Raw genomic sequence first — 22,834 nt, forward strand, 5'->3', positions numbered from 1 at the left:
CAAAATGTAGCGTATGTTGTTTCTCTAGGTACCATCTATCTCTATACTAAAATTGATCAATATAGGTTCAACGGTTTAGGCGTGAAACCGTAACAGATAGAGTTAAAGTGCTTCTACTTTCTCATTATCGCTTGGCAATCGTAGGATTTCCGAATGCATTCATTATTAGATTTAAAATATATAATAATTTGAATTTTGAACAATGTACTTTATTGTTGTTTTGTTTCGATTTCGGTGTGAACTATATAGAGCTGTAAAACTATTTCCCTATTTTTAATAACATTTATTACTCCATGTCAATAAGCAAGTTAAGAGAAATAAAAACTAAATAAAGTGTGCTTCTTTTATATAACCAAAAATGAATGTTTTTCCGGTTATTAACAATTTCAATTCAGTCCGTATCTGAACGCATTTCTTCATCGGACATAGCAATGTTAGTATGTTCACCATCGATGGAATAATCATGTTCCGCGCTGCTCGAACAGGTATCGGCTTCTGGTAAAAAATACAAGTACACACTGTAAATTATCTATCGTGCCTGTGACTTTAGCGGCTTTCGTTCCATTGTATAATAAATAAAACATGTAGTAGCAACTCTATATACTTCCAACTGAAAGCGCTCAGTCTTTCGGTCGGCTCCGTGTACCAAAAGCAAAGGGCAACTAAATAAAACCCGACGATAGCCGAAATACGAAGTTTGTCGAAGGGCATTGAGAAAATACAAGCACTGTTCTTTCGCATTTATAATATTATTTTGGTTGGAATAGCTTGTCACACGTACATTTTCTTACTAAGCACTTTTTGTAAAAAATGTTTTAACAGAATCTAGGCAATTTAACTGCCTCTGTAGCCCAACGGTTACCTTGCTGGTCTGACACGCAAAGCTCCTAAGTTCGATTCCCGAGCCGGGAGAGTTGATGATATGGCCAACATTTATTTCTCTGAGTTTGGGTGTAATTTGTGGTTGTCCATGTGTAAAAAAAATTCTCTGCGACGGGCATTGTAGTGTAGTTAGTTATGTGCAGATATTGTTCTGGGTAAATATAAATATCTATTTTTATATATAATATAAATATTCATTTTACTGCAAATGACAATCTTAAGAATAAAATGTGAGTGTTAAGTAGTTCTCAATAAGGTAGGCTGTAGCGGTTGTGATCTAGACTCTTTGTAGGTCCCATGGTCACATCTCACTGACAGCGAATCAGGTCCAAAAAATAGTTTAATACTCGTTTTTTTCTTTCTTTCATGTGCTAGCCAACCACACCTATTACCTGGTCCCAATCTAGGGAATATCCTGTGCCATGAGTATCCAGGACACACTGGCAGCACCAATTTGAAAAAAAATATTTACTGAATTAATATCTGATCTCATAGCTCAAACCGTTTGACAACCGAAGTTGTGGAATTACTTTCTAAAAGAAAAGATAGATGGCGCTGACGCTTAATTAAATTCAAATTCCTATTAAATCTTTTTGGTTTTTAAAATGTGAACAGTCACAAACAGTCATAGTATACGGGAGTCCCGTATACTTCTACATAAGTTTTGTTTGTATTGCCCCTTCGTATGAAGCTCTTGGCGGGAAGGGCACTATGACTTGTGCGAGCGAACCCGCACAGGGACCTTCCAAGTCAGGTCCTAACCCTGGATCAGCCCATTTGCACGGACTTCATTCGGTTCTCTGTTAAGCTAGTACCTTAGGTGAGCCGCCTCGGGTGCATGTACAGCAAGCACCCTTCCTATTTTTCAGATGGGTACCGGAGTTGTAGGCACACTCACTTCCCGTCGCGCTCCGCACGACTGACGGTTGCCACCGCTGAGCCGCCGACTCTAAGTCGAGTACCAAATCTCCTCTTTGGTGGCGGAGCTGTAAGACACGGTGTCTCTCCAGTTCCCAAATTCCTACTCGGCCGGAGAGATCGCAAAATGTCTAGCTCATCCTCATGTGTAGATACAGACATACACAACAGATCTACGTTATATGGTTTCATATTGTGTAGGTACAAACCTACACAATATGAAACATTTATAACTTTTACCTAAAATAACGTGAGGTACTTTGTTAGGCTGCTTTAAATAAAACAAATATTTGTGAAAATAGAAAATATGTATAATTTTCTCTTAAAATATATTTGTCATTATTTATAAATTTTATACATCTCTTCCAAACTCATAATATACATTACGTACTTTGTATACACAAAAATACGTTACATTATTCCTATTCTATATTTAAATAAATACAATTTAGAGTTAATAATATACCTTATATTCACTCGTTCTTTATAAGAGGTGAATCTTAGAGATAGGTCTTTAATTACATATCTTCAAATGTAAACAATGACCTCCATAAAGAAGATACGTGTCCCGTAACGAGACTTACAGAGTGTGGAAGATGATGATGATGTTACACTGACAACTTAGACCTTTGACTACGTGATGTTGCTAAATTACTAAAAATAATTGTACTGAGTACCAAAAACATTGTTGTTACAAATGTGTCATATCGTTGTTATACTTAATTTTTTCAAGTAGGAGTTGAAATCCTTTTTCACTACCTGAAACTACCATTTCGGGTTCCAAAAGGTATTTCCAACGAAAACCAACCCTTGATAAATTAATTAACCTTAAGTTTTCTTTTCTCTATAGTCTCTTCGTCATCGAGGCACTGGCCGTATCGCACTTCCATGCATTTGCTTCCCTGAAAAAAAAAACATAAGGTAAGGTAATTCTAAATCTGAATTGTCCTGTTAAACCTTAGGCGGGAAATTACCTAATGTCGGTTTGACGCGATTGGATAGTATCATAGATTTAGTATAATACTAAATCTATGGATAGATATAAACAATAAAACTCTACAATGTTGTGTATTATTGTTCTAATAATTATTATTTATTTATTAACAATTTGATCTTAATGATAGCAAATAATTAAGGAACTCAAAACATAGTGTAACTTAAACTAAAAACTAAATTTTTTAGCCCGATTTTTTCTCTCGAAAGTTAATTTATTTATGACAACCTCAGTGGCTTAACGGTTTGCACTGTCGGCACTGGATGAGAAGGTCCAGGATTTGTTTAGGAAAATCAACTTTTCTCGGTCATTCTCGACCTAGTGGTTACTACTTACTTTACATGGCAATTTTTATTATTTAAATATTCTAGTATATTATCGTGTAATTATTAAATATTTCACGATACAATACTCGAATATTAAAGCACCCATCCAGGTGCCTTTACATCTACCAGCACCTGACTAGAGATGACGCTTTAATAATTGAAATTCAGTTTATTTTTTGTCAGAATATCTTACCACCATAATATTCAAGTATTTTTGTGTAATTTCCCAAAAAAAATACAATAATAATAACTTTTGTGTTTTTGTAAGACTGCATAATGTTGCTATGGGTACTTATATATTATTCAATAAAGTTATGTTTACTATATATTATTATGTGTTTAATATATAAGTATATTAAGTATGTTCGTGCTGCATTATGTTTATTTTATAGCGTATAAATTAAACAAAATTTTGGCTGATAATTTTTCATTTTAACTGTTTTGAGTGTAGCACCAACCTTTTGTTTTTTTTTGAATGGTTGACCGGTAGAGAATAACTTTTGGCATTAAGTCCGCCATTTATACATTATTGTATTGTGCAAAAAGATTAAATAAATAAGGATTTTTTTTTTATAAAAAAATCCGAAATATTTTTTTCAAATTTGAATCAATGGTACCAATGGTTTCCAATAAAAAAAGAATAATCGAAATCTTTTTACAAATATCGAAGTAATGGCGTAACATACACAAAAAAAATATAGTCGGACCGGAAAAATACTCCTCCTTTTTTTAAAGTCGGTTAAAAGTAAATAGTCCATAGACAAAATATCTTTTAATATTAGCTAACAGGAAGACATTTTATGTGATCATAGTTTAATTACACGCAGTTAAACAAAAAGGACCCAATTCACATCCAGTCGCTTTCGAGATATGGCAGTTTGAAGTTTAAAAATGTTTCTCACTCTTGTTTTATTTTCAAAACTTATAATGTCATGTAACTCCAGGGATATTTATTTATGTTTATTATGTTAGATTTTTAGACTTTAGGAGCCATTTGTTATACATAAATCATTTTTTGATAATTTTGTGGATTAGATCCTTTTTTTCTTAACTACGTCCAATTGGCACTGCTTTATTTTATTCGCTGTACCTTAACTACACTAACACAAAATTTGTAAGTTCTTTGTTGCTTACGTACTGTATTATGTTGCCTAGAAGCAGTGTATAGTTTCTATATTCACCTGATAATGAAGAATGTTCGTGAACTACGTGTACGGTATTTCTCTACGAAGTATTTATCCGCTCACGCGATGCGCTCATCCTACCGCAAAATGGCGGCTATTTGGTTTCGCAAATTAGAAAAGGATTCAGTTCAAATACAAGTTTTTAAAAAGAAAATTATTATTCTGCTTTGCTAAATAAATACCCTCCGTACTACAACAAAAATATCTCAAATAAAATGCAGTAATACACTGCAAATCCTGCACTTAAAAAGCACTAATTAAATTTTTGGTGTACTTGGGTAAATATGATAATATTCCGTTTGAGTGGTTCTAATGTTTACCATGAAATTACTCCTTAAAGTATAGTTTATAAACATTTATATTCAGGGTAAACTTAAAAAACGCAACTTATGGTATGTTTTCAATAAATAAACACCGACATCACCAGCCCAAACAATAACACACACGATTGTCGTGACGTATTTTTGAAGTTGTTTATTTTTCTTAAATGACAGACCCAGGCATTAAAAACTTTATGGTTTGCTAGAGTAGTTACCGAAATAGCAATTAGTATTAGTTCTTTTACCTGTTATAATTACGATATCCGATAAATCGGTATAAAATCATCACCGGCACCTCTAGGTGTGGTATGCTTCCAGAGACACATGAATCGCGTGAGCGGATATTAGAATCCCTATTGAAATGCAATATGTCTGTAACTTTATCATTGAGAAAACTAGAGTCAGTATGCCATGTAATAGCACTAAAGTTAAAGAACGTTTGTGGAATTGGGCATTACGTATCCTATACGTGTTTAACGACAATGGAATCTTCATAAAATAATTTTCGAAAGGCAATCAAATTTAAAGAAGAATATAAAGGTACTTGAAACGTGATAAGAGAAGCACATAAAGGTACCATACTGAGAACAAGCGACATAATTGTTCAAGCTTGTTTATTATACGTCATAAATTAATATCTCGCTGTCATATGCTTCGACACGCACTGAACACTTATATGAGAATTTGGTATTAGGTATTAATTACGTTCACTTCACGCCTCATGTGGTATTATACAGGAAAAGGTACTTTTGGAATATCTGCTTGTAACACATTCTTTAATAATAAAATGCCGTAAATCCTGTATCGCGGTTGCGTTTTAAAAGCGTGTTAGGTAGACGCGGAAAAATTCATTACCTACACGATGTCTAAACATTTAAATGTACTAGCATACAAAGGCGGAATGCTGCCAGTATCTTTTTTATTTACCTATGTAACTTTAGTAGCAGAAGAGCTTCTTGTGAAAGAGTCTCTGAGACTGCCATCTTATCTATTTCTGCCGCCATCAGATTCAGTTTCGATGGGTAAGGGTGCTCTTTCTCTCTCGTCTCAGGGTGACGGGTGCAGTGGCAGTGCCTCTCAGATATTCGTAATTTAAAGCTCTGTAACAGTTATGGACAGGCGTGTCGCTTACCAACAGGCGCACGATTTATTCGTCCTGTCGTTTTAGCTCTTTAGAGCATGTTGGTTATTTCATTTCAGTTATTTTTTATACAGTCAAGTTTTTTACGTAATTTTCTTTTTCTTTCCAGTTAAATATTTTTGCAGTCAGGTTTTTAAAATAATTTAGTTAATTTATTTAATGTCTGATATTCCGTTAGGTTGAAATACTTCAATACGTCTACTTTGGGTCTTACTGGAAGAAGCTAGAAGAGCAACTAAATAAGCTCCAGGGTTACTGCTCTCTATTTTGGTGTTCCCGATAAACCAATCCCAGAACCAAATTTAGACAATAAAAAAGGAAGTAAATTAATTTGCGATGTCGCGATCCGCATGGCAGCAAATTAGTTTACTTCTATTTTTATTAACATGGACGTCCGCAAAGTAACGCCTGAATCAATTAATTACTCAATTTAGAAAGGTTCGCTTCTCAAATTGGTTTTATCGAGAATCTAAGCGCCCGACCTTTTCACCTAGCGTTTACGATTTTAACCGTTAAGTTGCCGAGGTCATACAATTTGTTTAGTCATCAAGAAATGACGTTCATAAAGTAAACGTTGTCAAAACCAGTGCCTCGACTCTTTTTTTTTGTGCGGAGTTTTAACTACTTTGATGTAAAGGATATAGTCTATTGAGTGTATACGCATGTCGAGTGAGACAGATGTAATAATAATAACGCACACACTCAACATAGCCCCGCACTTGGGGCACCACAGACCACATAAATATTTCTTCCGTGAGGGAGATCCTGAGTCGCGGTTGCCATGGACATACACATAGACAATCTCATGAGAGAAATAAATGTAGACCTTACAAATATTTCTCCCGACCCGGGAATCGAATCTGGGACCCCTGCTTGGCAGTCCAGCATGGTAACCGTTCGGCCACGGAGGCAATTGACGCAGGCAGATGTCGGTACCGCTACTTCAAATTTAGTGTGACAACTTAGAGGATGGAAAAAAAATGAAGGAAAGTCGTAAGTATGACAGTTGTACAGCGCCCCTAGCGGTTACAGGAGGGAACATTTTGTATACAAACAGTAGCAGTAGAGCTCCTCGTGAAAGAGTTCGTCCAGGGAAGTACTGCCACCATACCTCAGCATTACTACGTTCCGGTTTTGAAGGGTAAGTTTGCTGGTGATATTACAGGCACATGGGACTTGTTAACTTCTGTATCAAGGTGACGGGGCGCAGCGGCAGTGACCCTCAGATGATTTGCGATTTGAAGCTCTGAGTGGCACTGCAACTGTTATGGACAGGCGTGTAGCTTAGTACCTGGCGCACGACTTGTTCGTCTCATCATTTAATATATTAGTAAGTTATCACTAATATATTAAGTGACGAGTGAGAATGACAGTTGTGTTAAGTGACGAATGAGAATGACAGTTGTGTTAAGTGACGAGTGAGAATGACAGTTGTGTCATTTTACATATATTGTAAGTATACGTCACGTACTGGGTAATTTAAAATCTAAAACGAAAGCTTGTATTTTCTCACATTACTTCTACAAGTTGTAACGTTGAATAGAAGAACCTGCAGAAGCCTCTGAAATTGTTAAGCGGAGAACTCGAAACTGGTGAGATCTGGTGAAATGAAATTGTTCTCACAATTTGTACTTTATATGACAAATAAGTACATTAAAAAGTTAAGTCCGAAAAAAATAGAAAAAAATTCACCCAAGACCCTCTCCTATTCTTTCGCATAAGTTTTTTAATAAAAAGACTTATAACGACTTATAAAAGGGAAAGAGACGAGTCACGAATATCACAAAGGAGGCGGGCTGTTGCTGCTTACACATATTTTGGCGAATCGCAGCAGTCACTACAAATATTTTTCGTACACATATTTTATATAGTATTTTACCAGTCTAGTTTCATATTGAAATTCTACATTTAAATGAACAAGTACATTTAATTTGGCGCCTTTTTCTTCCATTTGTCATTATTATTTCTGTTTTCTGTTGTAACTATATACTGTCGTGTAAATAAACTTTAATTAGTTTCCTTTGATCTTACTCACTTCTCATTAGCACAAGCCTAACCCCATTGGTACCGTGCGCTACACATTATTGAAATATATACGTTTCATTATATATCTGGATGTATCACAAGTTCCAAAAAATCCCTTTATTTTAAATATGCATTGTTAAAAAAAATTTGACGTTTAGAAACTATGCAACTGTTTACCGGCCTAGATCAGGAAAGTAGTATGAAAACCCATCACAGTACATTTACTCAAATATTTTATATGCCCATAAAAATGTACATAATTTCAATAAGAAAGAAGATATCCATAATATTAACCTTAAAACTAAGTCCAAACTCATGGTACCACGATTTCGTTTAACCAAGGGAAACGACTCTTTTATGAGGAACTGTCTACGTTTTTTCAATAAGATTCCGGAGTATATATTAAGATTATTATTTCCTAAGTTTAAAAACTATATTAAAATATTTTGATTGAAAAGTCATATTACAAAATAGAAGACTACGTGTTAGATAAAGATGTATGGAAGAACGACACGGCTCCAGAATCCTCACAAATTTGATTCGAAGTGTATTCCATAGCATTTAAGTTTATTTGAAAAGAGCAATCTCTAGTGTTTCTTGCTCGTTCTTCTCAGGGAAGTCAGTATAGTGAACGAGCAGTAGCTTAATGTAATGTAATCTAAATGTGAAGTTTTCAAGTGTAAATTTATTTTACCTATGGAATAAATGATCTTTGACTTTGACTTTGACCATTACCGACAATAATTTTCACTACTCTTTAAAACCTGACTCAAACTCTATCTTATTTCATAGGTAAACAAATTACATTTGAAATCCTCACGTTAATTAAACCATAGTATAACAGCTAGTATGGAAACTCCAGACAAACTTAGCAGCGCTACTTATATGTGTGTACGTCCACCGCGCACCGTATACGGACGCAGACATCCGCATGATAATTAATGGCGCGTTTGACGACCAGCGTTGTGCAACGCGAGTGCATTGCGAGATTATGCAAATGTGTGCGCGCAATTCGGTATTTCTATAAAACACAGAATAATTTATACATCGAACTAAAGGTTATTCCAAGTGCAGTACAAATTTTAATTTAAGAATGGAATTCGATTCGTATGACCACCGCGAGTACGTTTGCAGCGTTCAATTCTTTGGAGCCATTTTTCCACATCGACTGAAACATTGGCAATTTCACATTTGATATTGTTTTTGAGCTCATTTAACGTTGTTGGCTTGTTGGCATAAACCAACAACTTAACGTAACCCCATAAAAAATAATTCAACGGCATTAAATTGCATAAGCGAGGTGGCTATTCGACCGGACCATTTCGCGAGATTACCCCATTATCGAACTTCCTTTTCAATAGATTGATTGTTTGACCAGCTGTGTAACTGCTGCAAACATCGCGATGGTCATATGAACGAGATCTTCCATTGATTCTCCATGATTTTCCATTCCTAAATGTAACATGTGTACTGCACCTGGAATCAATTTCACCTCGATTCTTATTATTCTGTGTTTTATTGAAATACAAAATTGTTCCTTTTTCAAAAGTTTTCCTTTTTGGAAAACCCCATACAAGCCGCGCAGCTACGTTTGTATGAAGTTATATCATACTTGTATTAATATACTATGAAAAAACTCTACTTACTACTTACTCGTAAAGCAGATTCCCCTGAAAAGGATGAGTAAACACCTCTAGGCGTCACTCTTTGGAAATAAACATTTGTATAAATTTATCATGTACAATATTTACTTCAAATGTAGATCGAAACAACCTGTAACAGTTAAATAGGTCACTATCAAGGATTTTTGATATACAGGTACGCAGAAGCTGTAGAATAAATAAGCAACCGGAATCTTAATAAAGAAGCGTACCTATATTTTTCCCTAAATGAATAATCACCTACTAATGACGAACTGTATGTAAACAGACTGAAGAAAAACTATAATACAACCAACTGTCCACTACAAACGTACTTTTCGTTTAGCCATTGTCTTTTCCTCCTATCGGAGGTTGGACAACATCATGGCAATTCTGACTTTATAGGCTGCCGCTCTAAAGAGCAAGGTGGTACTGAGTACCATTCACTCAAAATTTTCAACCAGGTGTGCCGCCTTCTACCAACACTTCGTTTTCCAGCGATTTTGCCTTGGATGATGAGCTGAAGTAATTTGTATTTATTGTTCCTCATGACGTGGCCGAAGTACGACATCTTCCTAAAGTAGCCATTGGCTTAACTATTGATTTTTCTTTCTTTCTTTAATCTTTTAATATATCCATAAGAAAAGCTCTTTAGAGGAGAGGAGGATATGCTTTAGCGGGAACGAGGATTGCCTTACACGTATTTTAATTCGAGGCAAGCCTCTCGGTTTTGTAACTCATATTAGTCAGGCGATCCGTGACTTTCTAGCCTTTATAATACCGCACTACGCCATACATCGAAATTAAAAAATGGAAAGTAAACACCAATGAAAAAAAATTGTATCTACTTCAGTGTAACAGGCAGTACGTAAACAGAGTAAAATGACCATCATGACATAATGGTCTGCATTTCATGTGCCGTTCAACATGAAAAGATCTCTAACTCCGTCTATTTTGCATCAAACATTGAAGTAAATAGGTAAGGGACAGGGTTCAAGTTAAAATGTACGAACAACGTTCGGTACTTTCTCCGTGCTTACGTAACTTAACGGAACATGACGTACAATAATGCAATATAATGCGTTTTTGCACAGATTGATTAAAAAAAGTTTTGACTAATGCGTTGCGTGAGATTTTGTTATGTAAGTGTGGTTTGTGACTTAAGCGCTTGTTTCTAAGATTTACCGTGTGGTTGTTTATACGACGTAATAATGGCTTTTTAAGCGTACACACTGGCGGGTTTGCACTAACGAGTTTTTTTGCGTTAATTTGCACATAAGAATAAAATAGGCATAATTTTACTTGCGGTTTACTAAAATATGACACGGTTTAACGGTGAAAAAAATGAAAGTCGTGACGTAACGTAACTTACCTATTTCTGCCGCCAAGCAGTAATGCTCACATTAATGCATTCCGATTTTGAAAAGTAAGGCTGGTGAAATCACAAGTACATGGGACTTGACAACTTGGTGACGGGCGCAGTAGCATTTAAAGTTCTGAATGGCACTACAACTACAGTTCTGAGTGGCGCAAGACTATTTCTTCAAAATCAACGTAAATGTCGTAAAAACCAACAGAAAAAGTGAACACTAACACTTCCACGACCCTAGAGGCGACATGGGTATGCTTTTATCACCCTTTGCCTCTCTAACTGCAATATCTGACACTAGTGTCGTAGCTGAGAAAGACATACAATTTAATTTAGCTTCCGAAACCGAACATTATCCACCAATCTTCTTACGTCAACATTTGCCATATATTTACACATATAATTCTTTGATTTGATACAAACTGTAGGTTAATGTAGACCGAAAATAAGGTATTTCGTAGTAGCAGTATTGCTTGTGAAAGGATAAGATAAGGAATGAGTACAGCAGGGTAAGTTTAAAAGTGGCACAAATGACGGAAAAGATGAGGAATAATAGGTTAGCATGTAATGCGGAGGGAAGAATGTCATGTGACGAGAAGAGGGTTAGGTATGAATGTGGAGGAATATAAGGGGAAAGAAAGGCTGAAGAAAATATAGATGGATTGTGCGAAAGATGACATGGATAAGAAAGGTGTGAGTATGGAAATGACAGCTGATAGGGGAGAGTGGAATAAAAATAAATGTTGTGCCGACCCCACTTATTAGGACAGGAAGAAGAATAGCTTGTGAAAATTTTCGTTTAGGGAAATACTGCCACCATAACTATTACTGCCGCAAGTAATAAAATGAGCATTACTGCATTTTATTTTGGTGCTGGTGAGACATGTACTTATCATGGGACTTGTCAATTTAAATTTCAGGAACTTTGACATTTAAACCTCTAAGTAGCTCTAGCGTTCGTGAAACGAGCGATTACACTTGCGATTTATAGGCGATTGCATCGATGTAAACACGCGACTGCCTCGAAACAAACGAGCTATTTTATCTATGGCTGCAGTTGCGCGCTTGCATCGCTGCTTAAAATCGCGCGCTTGCATCGCTGCTTAAAATCGTGCGCGTGTGTAAAGGTCGACGATTATCGACTGCATCGGTACTGCATCGCTGCTAAAAGACGTCGTGTGTAACCGCTCTTATGTGCAGACATAGGCCGTTACGTGACGTCTAAAAAATTATGCACACCAATTGGCGTTAGTGTGTATATTTATTTATACAAAATGAGTACCAAAACAATGAAATTCACTCCGGCTTACTACTCAGAATTTGGTCTGAAATCACAGCATTTATAGTGAAAAGTTGTGACTATTGAATAGAAAAGAATAGACATTTATTGCAACGCCACAACACATAGACATAGAAAAAATGATAACACAGACAAGAAAAACAAAATAAAAAAATAATAAATACAATAAAATAACATAAAATAAGACAAAACTGACAAAAAGCAAAAAACAAAATATAACGACTACAAATTTTGTACTGACATTTGTGCGGTTGTGGCTTACGCAAAAAGACTTCATTCAGCATAAATTGTCTGGTATCTTAATATTAGCAAAAACCAAGCCAAGTATAAAGCTATGCTGGAGAAAATACAAAATAAATTTACCAGATACTTGTAGCTAAAATTATTTATTTATTTATAAATTTTAGGAAAATTCACGGACAAATAATACCATTATAGTATACATAAATATGAGTAATCCAATGCCATTTACGAATTTCCACCAACATAAATTATATTATAAATGTGCAGTTTACCCCTATTACCCTTTAACCCTAGATTACTAACCTTATTTTTCAACACTTATTACGAACATTCGTCGTTTCGACTACGCTTATAAAAAGACGGATTTCACAGGTATTGTGAAATAAAATATGTATTTTTTTTGTTTATTTTTAATAACAATTATATACCAATATATTATTATGCTTTTATTATTATTATGCAACATATTCGTTAGAAACAGTCTGTTATATGAGATCATAGTTTTCATGCAAAATCTACATTTATGAAATATTTAAATTGCTTACATATTAAGTTTATAAAGACAATGTTTGAAAAAAACATAAATTGTTAGAATTAACAAAACAAATGAACTAAACAACAAAACATTTTGGTACAAATCTGGAAACTAAAACATTTGTGACATACCTGAAGTTCGCGTTCACAACACAACAATTTTTTGTATTTAGTGCAATGCTTTTCGCTTTGCAAAGGGACACATCGCACAGATTTTCTTCTTCTTTAGTTTAGGAATACAATGCATCTCTTTCTTCAGTTTCAAGTGTAGAACTACTATTACAACTACTTCCTGGTATTTTCAAAATTTATGTAATTGAGTCATGCAGAGCCTCCAATGGTTGATATTGTTAATCTTTTTTTGGATGTGTGATTTTTTTATCTTATTGTCAATATTATATTTATCTTTGTCAAGAGTGCTCATAAGTGGTCAGCTACTGGTGACGTCACCATTGGCATCCCACGGGGATCAGCCTTAGGTAATATCATTACACTATTTCTAGCATTCATAAACGATCTGCCATACTTTATATCAGGAGGGCTGGTGGTTCTATTTGCGAACAACACAACCGTTATAGTATGTGCTAAAAACTATAAGGAGTTGGAAGAAAATATAGCCTACACGTACAAGCAACTATGTAAGTGGTTCTCTGCGAATGGACTTATTCTGAACTCATCGAAGTCAAATCTTATGTTGTTGTCTGGAAGAAATTCTATACCATGGCTAATTACCACCTCTACAGCTCCATTGTGCAGCACTTGTAAATTCTTGGGTTTCACGTTAGAGTCAAATTTAAACTGGAAATCACATATACAGTCTGTGTGTGAAAAATTTGGAAGTGCTACGTATGCACTAAGGAAACTGCGACCTCTTGTGTCCAATGTGGTATTGAGGCAGACGTACTTTGCATATTTCCATTCGTTGATGCCGTACGGCATTGCACTGTGGGGTGACTCAACTGAGTCGAATGCACTAAGAACTATAGTAAGTATAAAAAAGGCCAGTCCTGCAGAAACCTTATTAAAAGTATCATGTAATGACGACGTACTTACAATACATCTATGATAATATAATAGTTTACGCGAGCTTAAACTTGAGCCCTTATGAGCAACGTACGGGCGGAGGCCGCGCTTTGCGGAACGCGGGAATACTAAAATCCGTTGCCCACCGTACCGAACTCGCATAGAGAAAACCACGGGTAATAAGGTCCCCAATTCTACGAACATCTACCCGCAAACCTGAAAAGTGTTACAGACGACGAAACGTCTAATACCCGACAAAAACTCCTATTATTGGATAATGAATTGTACAGCGTCGACGAGTTTCTTTTGAAACAATTGTAATTTTGTTTTACTTGACTTTGTTGTATTTATACAAGCAGTAGTTATACTACTTTATTTTATATTAATTATTATTGTTTGAGTTAGTGACGATCTTATTATCCATTGGTATTGTATTTTTAATTGTAATATTGTGACATTGTTAATATGAAATAAATGATTCTATTCTATTCTATTCGTAACATCCAGAGCTAAAGCAAACTCAGTGCCTATGTACATTGTCTATGTATGGCAAAAGAAAGAGAAAGAAAGCGCCATTTTTATTTCGAGAGATCAGTTGTTTACCGTACAAGGCAGATGCGACATTGTTATTTATAACTTGACTGTATTCTCACGGGTACTTGAATTAGTTACTATTTAAAATTTGAATGGTACTTTGAATTTGCAGTCCAGTAAATGTTTATAAGGAATCCACGTAAATACAGCAAAATATTCTTAGGAACTGATCGCGCCTTAATTCTTTTTTGTGTCTTATTTTGAAAGATTACTTATGATGTACAAATAAGGTACACATTTGAATGAATGGATTATTCATCGCTATCGCTATAGTGACTATAGCATGAGTTTTATATTAATGTAACAACTATGTACTAGTGTAGATTCCCTATTTAAAATGTGTTTATTGTTTTTACCCGACTTCAAAAAGGAGGAAGTTTTTAATTCAACTGTTCTTTTGTTGTGTGTACATTACGCAATTACTCCGACATTTTTTAACTGCTTTCGAAGATCCTTTTTGTTTTTGTCGAAACAGAGGAAAAAGGACCATATTTTTCTCAGTAGTTATCCACCTTTAAGGATAGAAAATTAGGGGATGAATCCAGTTTATTGAATTTCACCCACTTTCTATGGATGTTATTCTACTGAAAGTAAAATGTTACAATGATGTAATGGCAGACAGATGTGAGGAACTCCTCAACAGTGTACCGCAGTTACCTTGTATTTGAGCTCATATTATTTGTTTTGACGACGCCTTCCATATTATGCGTTTCAGTTATCGTTCAGGAGACCACGGTCATGAACAAGTCGAAAGCGGAGCTAACTTTCGTGGTCCGCTTTTTTAGCAAAAAAAATTATTAATTTGAATTTAAATCTCACCTTTGCAAGATAAGCTTTCATGTAGAAGTTACCGAAGAGTACGATGAAGGAGATCATATACAGGATGAGCACGTAATGCATCCATAGAGGGAACTCGCAGCCGGTGCGGATGCCATTGATGCCCAAGATTAGAGCGCAAGTGAACTGAATCTGGAAGACCAAACAGGTTTCTAACCCAAAATATCCTATCAATTAACAATTAATTATTATTAATATTTAAACCAAACTTTTAAATATTATTAATATTTAAAAAACCTTTCCCAGCCTTACTGTACCCGCGAACCCACTTGCCAGACGTGGCGATTGTAACACATCGTAAGAAATCATAAAATAAAACATGGTAAGGACTAAAAAGCAATGTTAATACTGATGCGATTGTTATTGGACACTTACCAATTGTAAGATTGTCAAATACTTCTTCCACCAGAGGTACTTGCTGACGGTGGGCCCGAAGACCGAGAGACCGTAGTAAGTGTACATGAGAACGTGTATACCGCTGTTCACCATGGCAGGTAGGAATGCTGAAATTGATATTTCATAATAAAGTTTAAATTCAAACACAAATTATCTTCATTTCTTTTACGTATTACATCCACCTAAAATCCAGCAATATAAAATTTAAAAATCGCTAAAAACTCAATGAACATTGAAATGTACTAAATATAACTAATTTCAACAGGGAAGACGGTGTCTCCGTACCACCAGTTTGGGATCCAGTATATCCTCTGATGAAAAATCCCAAACAGACATAAGACTGTAGTACTAATTAATATGTTTTAATTTATCCTAATTTCTATTATTGATTAATAATAAATATAACTTAATAAAAATTCATTCAATTAAATAATTTGTATAGCGTAAATTGGAATTTTTTTTGTAAAATTAAAAATAAGGTATTTAATTAATAACTTTTGTAACCATAGTGAAAAAATAGGGTGGTTTCCATTAATATTAGACATAACTGGTTGATGACTGTACTGCCTCAGTCAACCGTGACTATGGGACCTGTAAAGGGCCCGAAACGTTGGTTTGTTTGAAAAAACATACGCGATTTAAATCCGGAAAAATAGTTTCATTTCCTATGTGTAACAATCTCGCACCCTAGGATTCTTCACCACTCACAGGGTACCCGTAGGGACCACTTTGGGAGAGGCCCGTCCCAGCAGCTGCGCGTATAAATGGGTTGATGATGATGAAATATAGTCACATGCTTCAAGCCCAAGCAAGTATACTTTTACCAGCTTTATACGAAAAACATATTTTTCTAAATATTCGATGGTCATCTAGAATTTACTGTGCTAAATTTTAATGCGATATCATTGTAATGTGCACTGGGCGTTTACGTGATCACAGTAATTGTAACTAATGATGGGTATAGGAAATGAAACTATTTTTCCGGATTTAAATCGCAAATATTTGTTTTTTCAAACAAACCAACGTTTCAGGCCCTTTACAGGTCCCATGGTTACGACTTTACCACCTCAGTCAACTGCAACCATGGGACCTGTCAAGGGCCCGACACGTTGGTTTGTTTGAAAAACCAAATATAGGCGATTTAAATCCAGAAAAATAGTTTCATTTCCCATGTATAACAATCGCGAAAACCTATCTTAATATATACATATATATGTATAAAAATAACTCATACCGTTTACTTCATTACCGTTACAAGCACTTTATTTACTTATTTTGGGATCAGACCAACGTATGTGAACTTGTCTCATGTTTATTTACTTATTCCCTCTAATATTTGGAAGTTTTTATAGATATCTAATTTCAGATAGTATTAAAATATCATGTTGCGCAGCAAAAGCTCTGTAGGAATTGTTCAAAGCACATGTCTTGAGACAGGTTTATAATATGACAAAAATCGATATCATTTTGTGGAACGGTATCACAGCGACGTTCTTCAATTTCAATGAGTTTGTTTGTGAGTGCCCATGAGGAGGCAAACCGTTGTCACTTCGTAACAAACTGTCATCCTCATATACCACCGTTTTTGACAGCGGTATTGATAAAATATCAAAGCTCTACCAACAACACCAGACGAACAATTATTATGTTATTATTAGTGTTGTAACGGTTATTCCGTTATTATTTTGTATTCGGCATATTCGGCCTGTTTTTGCAATTTGACCGAATACCTAAAAACAGGAGGATGAAATAAGAAAAAAAAACCGTAAATTTTCATGTCAATTTTACTAATGCTGAACAATTATATTGTAATTTGGTGAAAGCGAAATTTTTCGTTTCTTTACGTAAAAAATCAAAGAAAACGTAACCTAACTAATTTATTTAAATATTTTTCTAAGAGATCAAACAAGGTAAAGCATCGTTTGAAAATTTCTTACATATTATTTAGATATTTTACTCATGACTAAATAAACACTAACAAAATGAACAAATAACTTATTATTTGCAAATCAAAGTAGAATTAAGCTTTTGTAAGTTAATCCAACAATACTTTCATGAATTTAAATTAAGAAATAAAAAATGAAATTATCTTCTATGTTTCATAGCACAGTATTAATAATCATTGCCGAAGGTAATAAGTGGTACTTTTCGTTCTAATTTTCGCACGTGGCTTGATCTTGCCGAATACATTATTCGTTGCAACGTTTTATATTATAATTTGAAAATTTCATTTTTATTATTTCGAAAATCTAGGTAAGATGCTTACATTCACAATCTTATTTGATGGAAAGTACAATACAGGCAACAAGAAATTAAACTTCACCCTTTTAAACCATTCTTATTTTAAGCGACATAGAAAGTAAATCTCAAGTTTGATATGGTTTTGATCTTGTACATGCGTACAGGGTGGCTATATTTTAGATTTAATTTCAACTTCTTTTTGGTTTTACAATATTTTTTACAATAAAATATGATTTTTATATGATTTTTCTATCATATTTTTGATAATTTTTTATTATTATTGTCTAGAAGACGGCCGTTTCTCAGTGAATCTCATATCTCGTGATCACTGTAGAAAGGTACATACACAATGTTCTTTACGCCGAAGTAAAGGCTTTCAAAAACGCCTTGGTAATAATTATAGCAATTCATCAAACGAAGATCTTCAATTTGCCTTTCTAATGAATACACACCATATTGTGTCGATAACTTTATCTTACAGTCACTTCAGAGTATTTTTTAAATTTGTACTTGCACCACAGTAACATATGTTATGCAGTCTATTGTTTGATGTCATGTACAACTCCCGAAAAATAATTTCAAAAAGTCCAATCAGCTAAGTTTTTTGGATGGACAGCATAAAAAATGCGATGTGGCTTCCGCAAAGTATTCAGTATCATGAGTAATAGATTCACCCCACTATCATCAAACGTACTTTTTTAAACACCCTGTATAAAAATAAATCAGTAAAAGCACTCACTTGATCCACTAGGTACCCATTTAATGCCAATCCACCAGAAGGTAAACATCGACGAGTGGTGATAAACGTGCAGGAACGTCAATTGTTCATCTTTCTTCCTCAGAATGAAAAAGAATGTGTCGCAGAATTCTAGGAGCTTCGAGAAGTAGTACCACCATACCGCATTTGCAATCTGAACATTAAAAAATAATTAATTAAAAACACTTCAAGTTAAGAATCTTAAATAACACATAATACTACGTATATTCTAACAAGAAATGGTAAAAAAATTAAAAAGATTTTGTGATTCTAACAGATCTCTCTCAATTAAGTTGTTGATAAAAACTTTTGAATATTTAACATAACTTTCGAGCTTTTTTATTTGATTTATTTAAAGTGATGCCTGAAACGATTAATAGAATCAGGCATCACTTTGCCTAAATCCATATTAATAAAATCGCAAGTAAGTTAGCTTGCTACTCCGTGAACCGAGTGTTTGTGTTGTATTGAGGGTGGGACAATTTATCTAACTGCATGTAGAAAAAAATTCAAGATAAGCGCAGTGTATTGAGCCATTACAAGGACACCAATTCAGTATCTTTTGAAACTTACAACCAAATTTGCTGAAGGCACTTAACCCGTTAAAAATCTAGGTAGCGGGCCAAGCAGATGCGGGTGTCAGCTCAGAACGGTACTGGAGACTTTAGCTAGAAGGGCCAGTTGTGGGTGTATGTGTGGGACGGTCATGACCTGTGGAGTGTGACCTGGTTGGTCTGTAACGTGGCGAGAGTGATAGAGTCGTCAGGGTCAGAAGATTTCCCTTAGTCGACGAGTACTACGAACTCGGTGAGGGTGTTTGTTCCATGAGAGCCTTGTATAGGTATTGTATGAATAAAGTACTAAAACGTTTCACCGTACAAGCAGGACTCTTTCACTCGCACGAGGTTACGCGATAAATGCCTACCACAGAGTATATCGCCAACAATGCAAGTGCTCAAACAAGTCTTTCATTTACATTAAAATCCTTGTACAACTCCAACATTCGGTTCCACACGACTGCAGACAGCGGGCAACGTTATTTTCACCTCTCGTGCGTACCTAGGTTCCTGTTTTCCCATAATGAGCACCCGGTTTAATTAGTCAGATTTAGTAGGCTATTATAGCGTAACGTATTTTCGATTTTATGTGAGAGTGACGTATGTGTTACGTGGTCACTATTAAGTAATCTGTGATACAAGTAATGCCATCCTGTGCCGACACGCGGTACTTAACTCCTTGAACCCGCAAATATTTTGCTTTTAGATATAACTTTCACTGTCTTCGCGGAAAAGCAAGTTAACCTATTCCGTTTTTATTGATTTATTTATTATTAAAGGCTTGGTATTCTCAATGCAACGATTTACGTACAACTTATCCGACAACTTAGAGCGACGTTTACTCATAGAGCGCTACAAGAGGAGCGACATATCGCAAGATCTCATTTCATTAATTTAATTAATTTTGATGTAAGACTGTGTACACGTACAACTTAGTATACACCAGTAAGATATTCATTATAGAACAAGACAAATTGTACAATTCTATCTAATGATGATGTCTTCTACTTAGTTCTTCTGGGATCATGTTGCCGTCGACCCATTATTTAATGTTAGACGACGTTTCTTTATAAAACAAAAGTGACAGTCTAGTTGAAACTAATTACTAAAGGATTTTTTTTTGCGTACAGTTTTTACAAGAGTTGAAATAAGTTGGGGTGCCCGAAAGGAGCCTCCTTATAATTCATGTCCTCTGTACATCTGGGGCATCAATCGTCGAGTGCATTAATTACGCCGATTACCAAATCCTTTTATGACGATGACAAACATGCCCCACACTTCAGCATGGCATTACGCGGGTAGCGGCAAGAACTTCTGGACCACAAAAATATAGTGTATGCCATCGATAGCCTCGCACTAGGGAAACCCCGTATCTGCCATGGACACACATAGGTAGTCAACCCTAAATTAGACTTAAACTCACTAGAGAAATAAATGTAGACGATACAAATATTTCTTTCGACCCGGGAATCGAACCCGGGTCTCGCCTCTGACGATACAAAGTGTAACTTAGCTTATCAACAATAAGGTATATTTCTTTGAAAGGCAGATTACGTAGTAGATGCAATGTAGTATATAATATTATATATAAAATTATCCAAACAAAGTCGATATTTCTATGAAAGCCAAGCAAAATTTCTTTTGATACAAGTAATATATACTTTATTTAGTAGACAGTATTATATTAATTAATATTATTATAAATTATATTAAATAATATATTATTATTATTAATATTATAATGCATATTATAAAACGCGCCCGGCGAAGCTCGACCTCTTGCTGCTTCTACTTTATGGATGAGTTGTCGTGTTTAAGCAATATATAGATTATACATGCAAATAATAATGCGTGGATGAGAAGGTCCCGGGTTTCATTACCGGTAAAACCAATTTTGGAAATGAGCTTTTCTAACGTAGTTTTGGCCTAGGTGGAACTTTTCTAAAGTGGTGTACATATTGAGTTCTTAGGTTTTCGCGATTGTTACACATAGGAAATGAAACTATTTTTCCGGATTTAAATCGCGTATATTTGTTTTTTCAAACAAACCGACGTTTAGGGCCCTTTGCAGGTCCCATGGTCACGGTTGACCCGGAAAAATAGTTTCATTTCCTATGGTTTTCAACTGTTACATAATATAGTAAGATAATAATAACATAAGATATTGACAAAGTCATTTAATCATCGCCGGGAAAATTGTAATCCTTTTAATTGCATCGTTGTAAAACGATGAAACAAAAATCGTTCATTATCAAACAAACAAACATTAAATTTTAATAAAGGCAAAATAGCTTTATGTCACGGAGTGTTTATCACATATTGCATGCGATATGCTGTCACACTACGCATGCTGTTTCTTTTTATTGTTTCTGTTTATTTCGTTTGTCACGCTTAATTTTTACATTGATAAAATTACCATGTAGTACTGACAAAATGTTTTAAAATCAGCTGTGACCATGTTTGACACTGCGATATTGTTTCGCGGCCATTGGTCGAGGCGCGCGCTGTGCGTCAAAAACGTGACGTCACGGTGCTCGCCATTTTCGCTGTAGTGAAAAATAAAAAAATAACAGCTTTATCAATTTAATTTGACAGCTAAATGTGGCTATAATAGGTTTATTGCGGCATCATGCTACGGGCACTGGTGGTTGTCTGACGACAGATCAGGAAAAGTTCATATACTTTTCTTTAAATTTAGTTCATCAAGTTAATCTAGACCTAGGCCAAAACCACTTTAGAAAAGTTTAAATTTCTCAAATTGGTTCTACCTGGAGTCTAACCCGGGACATAAGACTACGAAGTTCGCTCCGCGGCACTACCCGAAATGCCTAGGCGGCCAAAAACACTTTAGAAAAAGTTCATTTTCAAAATTGGTTCTACCGGGAGTCAAACCCAGAACCAAGAGCTACAAAGTTCACCTGACCCCACCAAGAGCTACAGAACACCTAGGCCAAAAACACTTTTGAAAAGTACATTTCCGAAATTGGTTCTACCGGTACGGTAATGAAACCCGGGACTTTCTCATCCTTGCATGTATAATCTACAAATTGCTTAAAGACGACCACAGTAGAGGCGGCAGCAAGCGGCCGCGGGAGACGTCAAGCTGCGCCAGGCGCACTTTATAATATGCGTTATAATATAGAACATATTGTCTACTGAATAAAGTATATATTGCTTCTATCAAAAGAGAAAAGCCGCGCTGCGTCGGCGACAGTAGACGACGGTTGGCGGCGCAGCGCGACGCAGCACTGCTTTTTGCTTTGCTTTCAAAGAAATATCGACTTTATTTAGTCAATGTGATTCGATACTACATTGCATCTACCACGCAATATGCCTTTCAAAGAAATATACCTTATTGTTGAGAAGCTAAGTTACACTTTGCATTGCTGAAGGCGGAACAAGTCGCCGACGGTTAGCGGCGTCGCCAACCGTAACATGCCGTAGGCGACGCAGCGCGGCTTTTCTCTTTTATTTGAAGAAATGTATACTCTATTTAGTGGAGAATGTATATATATATATATATATATATATATATATATATATATATATATAT

The 22,834-nt window shown here is 35.3% G+C and overlaps 1 protein-coding gene across 1 annotated transcript in view; it reads right to left on the reverse strand.

Annotated features, from left to right (window-relative positions):
• Positions 1 to 2,303: 2,303 nt before the first annotated feature.
• LOC113235223 (elongation of very long chain fatty acids protein 4-like) overlaps positions 2,304 to 22,834 on the reverse strand; it is a 67,391-nt gene continuing 46,860 nt past the window's right edge. The window contains exons 4-7 of the mRNA XM_026470850.1: positions 18,707 to 18,878; positions 15,706 to 15,833; positions 15,313 to 15,462; positions 2,304 to 2,702 (exon numbers count right to left, since the gene is read on the reverse strand). Of these exons, the coding sequence (XP_026326635.1) occupies positions 2,619 to 2,702; positions 15,313 to 15,462; positions 15,706 to 15,833; positions 18,707 to 18,878 (534 nt within the window). The 3' untranslated portion in view covers positions 2,304 to 2,618. The remainder of the gene's footprint in view (positions 2,703 to 15,312; positions 15,463 to 15,705; positions 15,834 to 18,706; positions 18,879 to 22,834) is intronic.

Source organism: Hyposmocoma kahamanoa, unplaced genomic scaffold (genome assembly GCF_003589595.1).
Source record: "Hyposmocoma kahamanoa isolate Upper Pololo Valley unplaced genomic scaffold, ASM358959v1 87, whole genome shotgun sequence".
Classification (NCBI taxonomy): Eukaryota; Metazoa; Arthropoda; class Insecta; order Lepidoptera; family Cosmopterigidae; genus Hyposmocoma; species Hyposmocoma kahamanoa.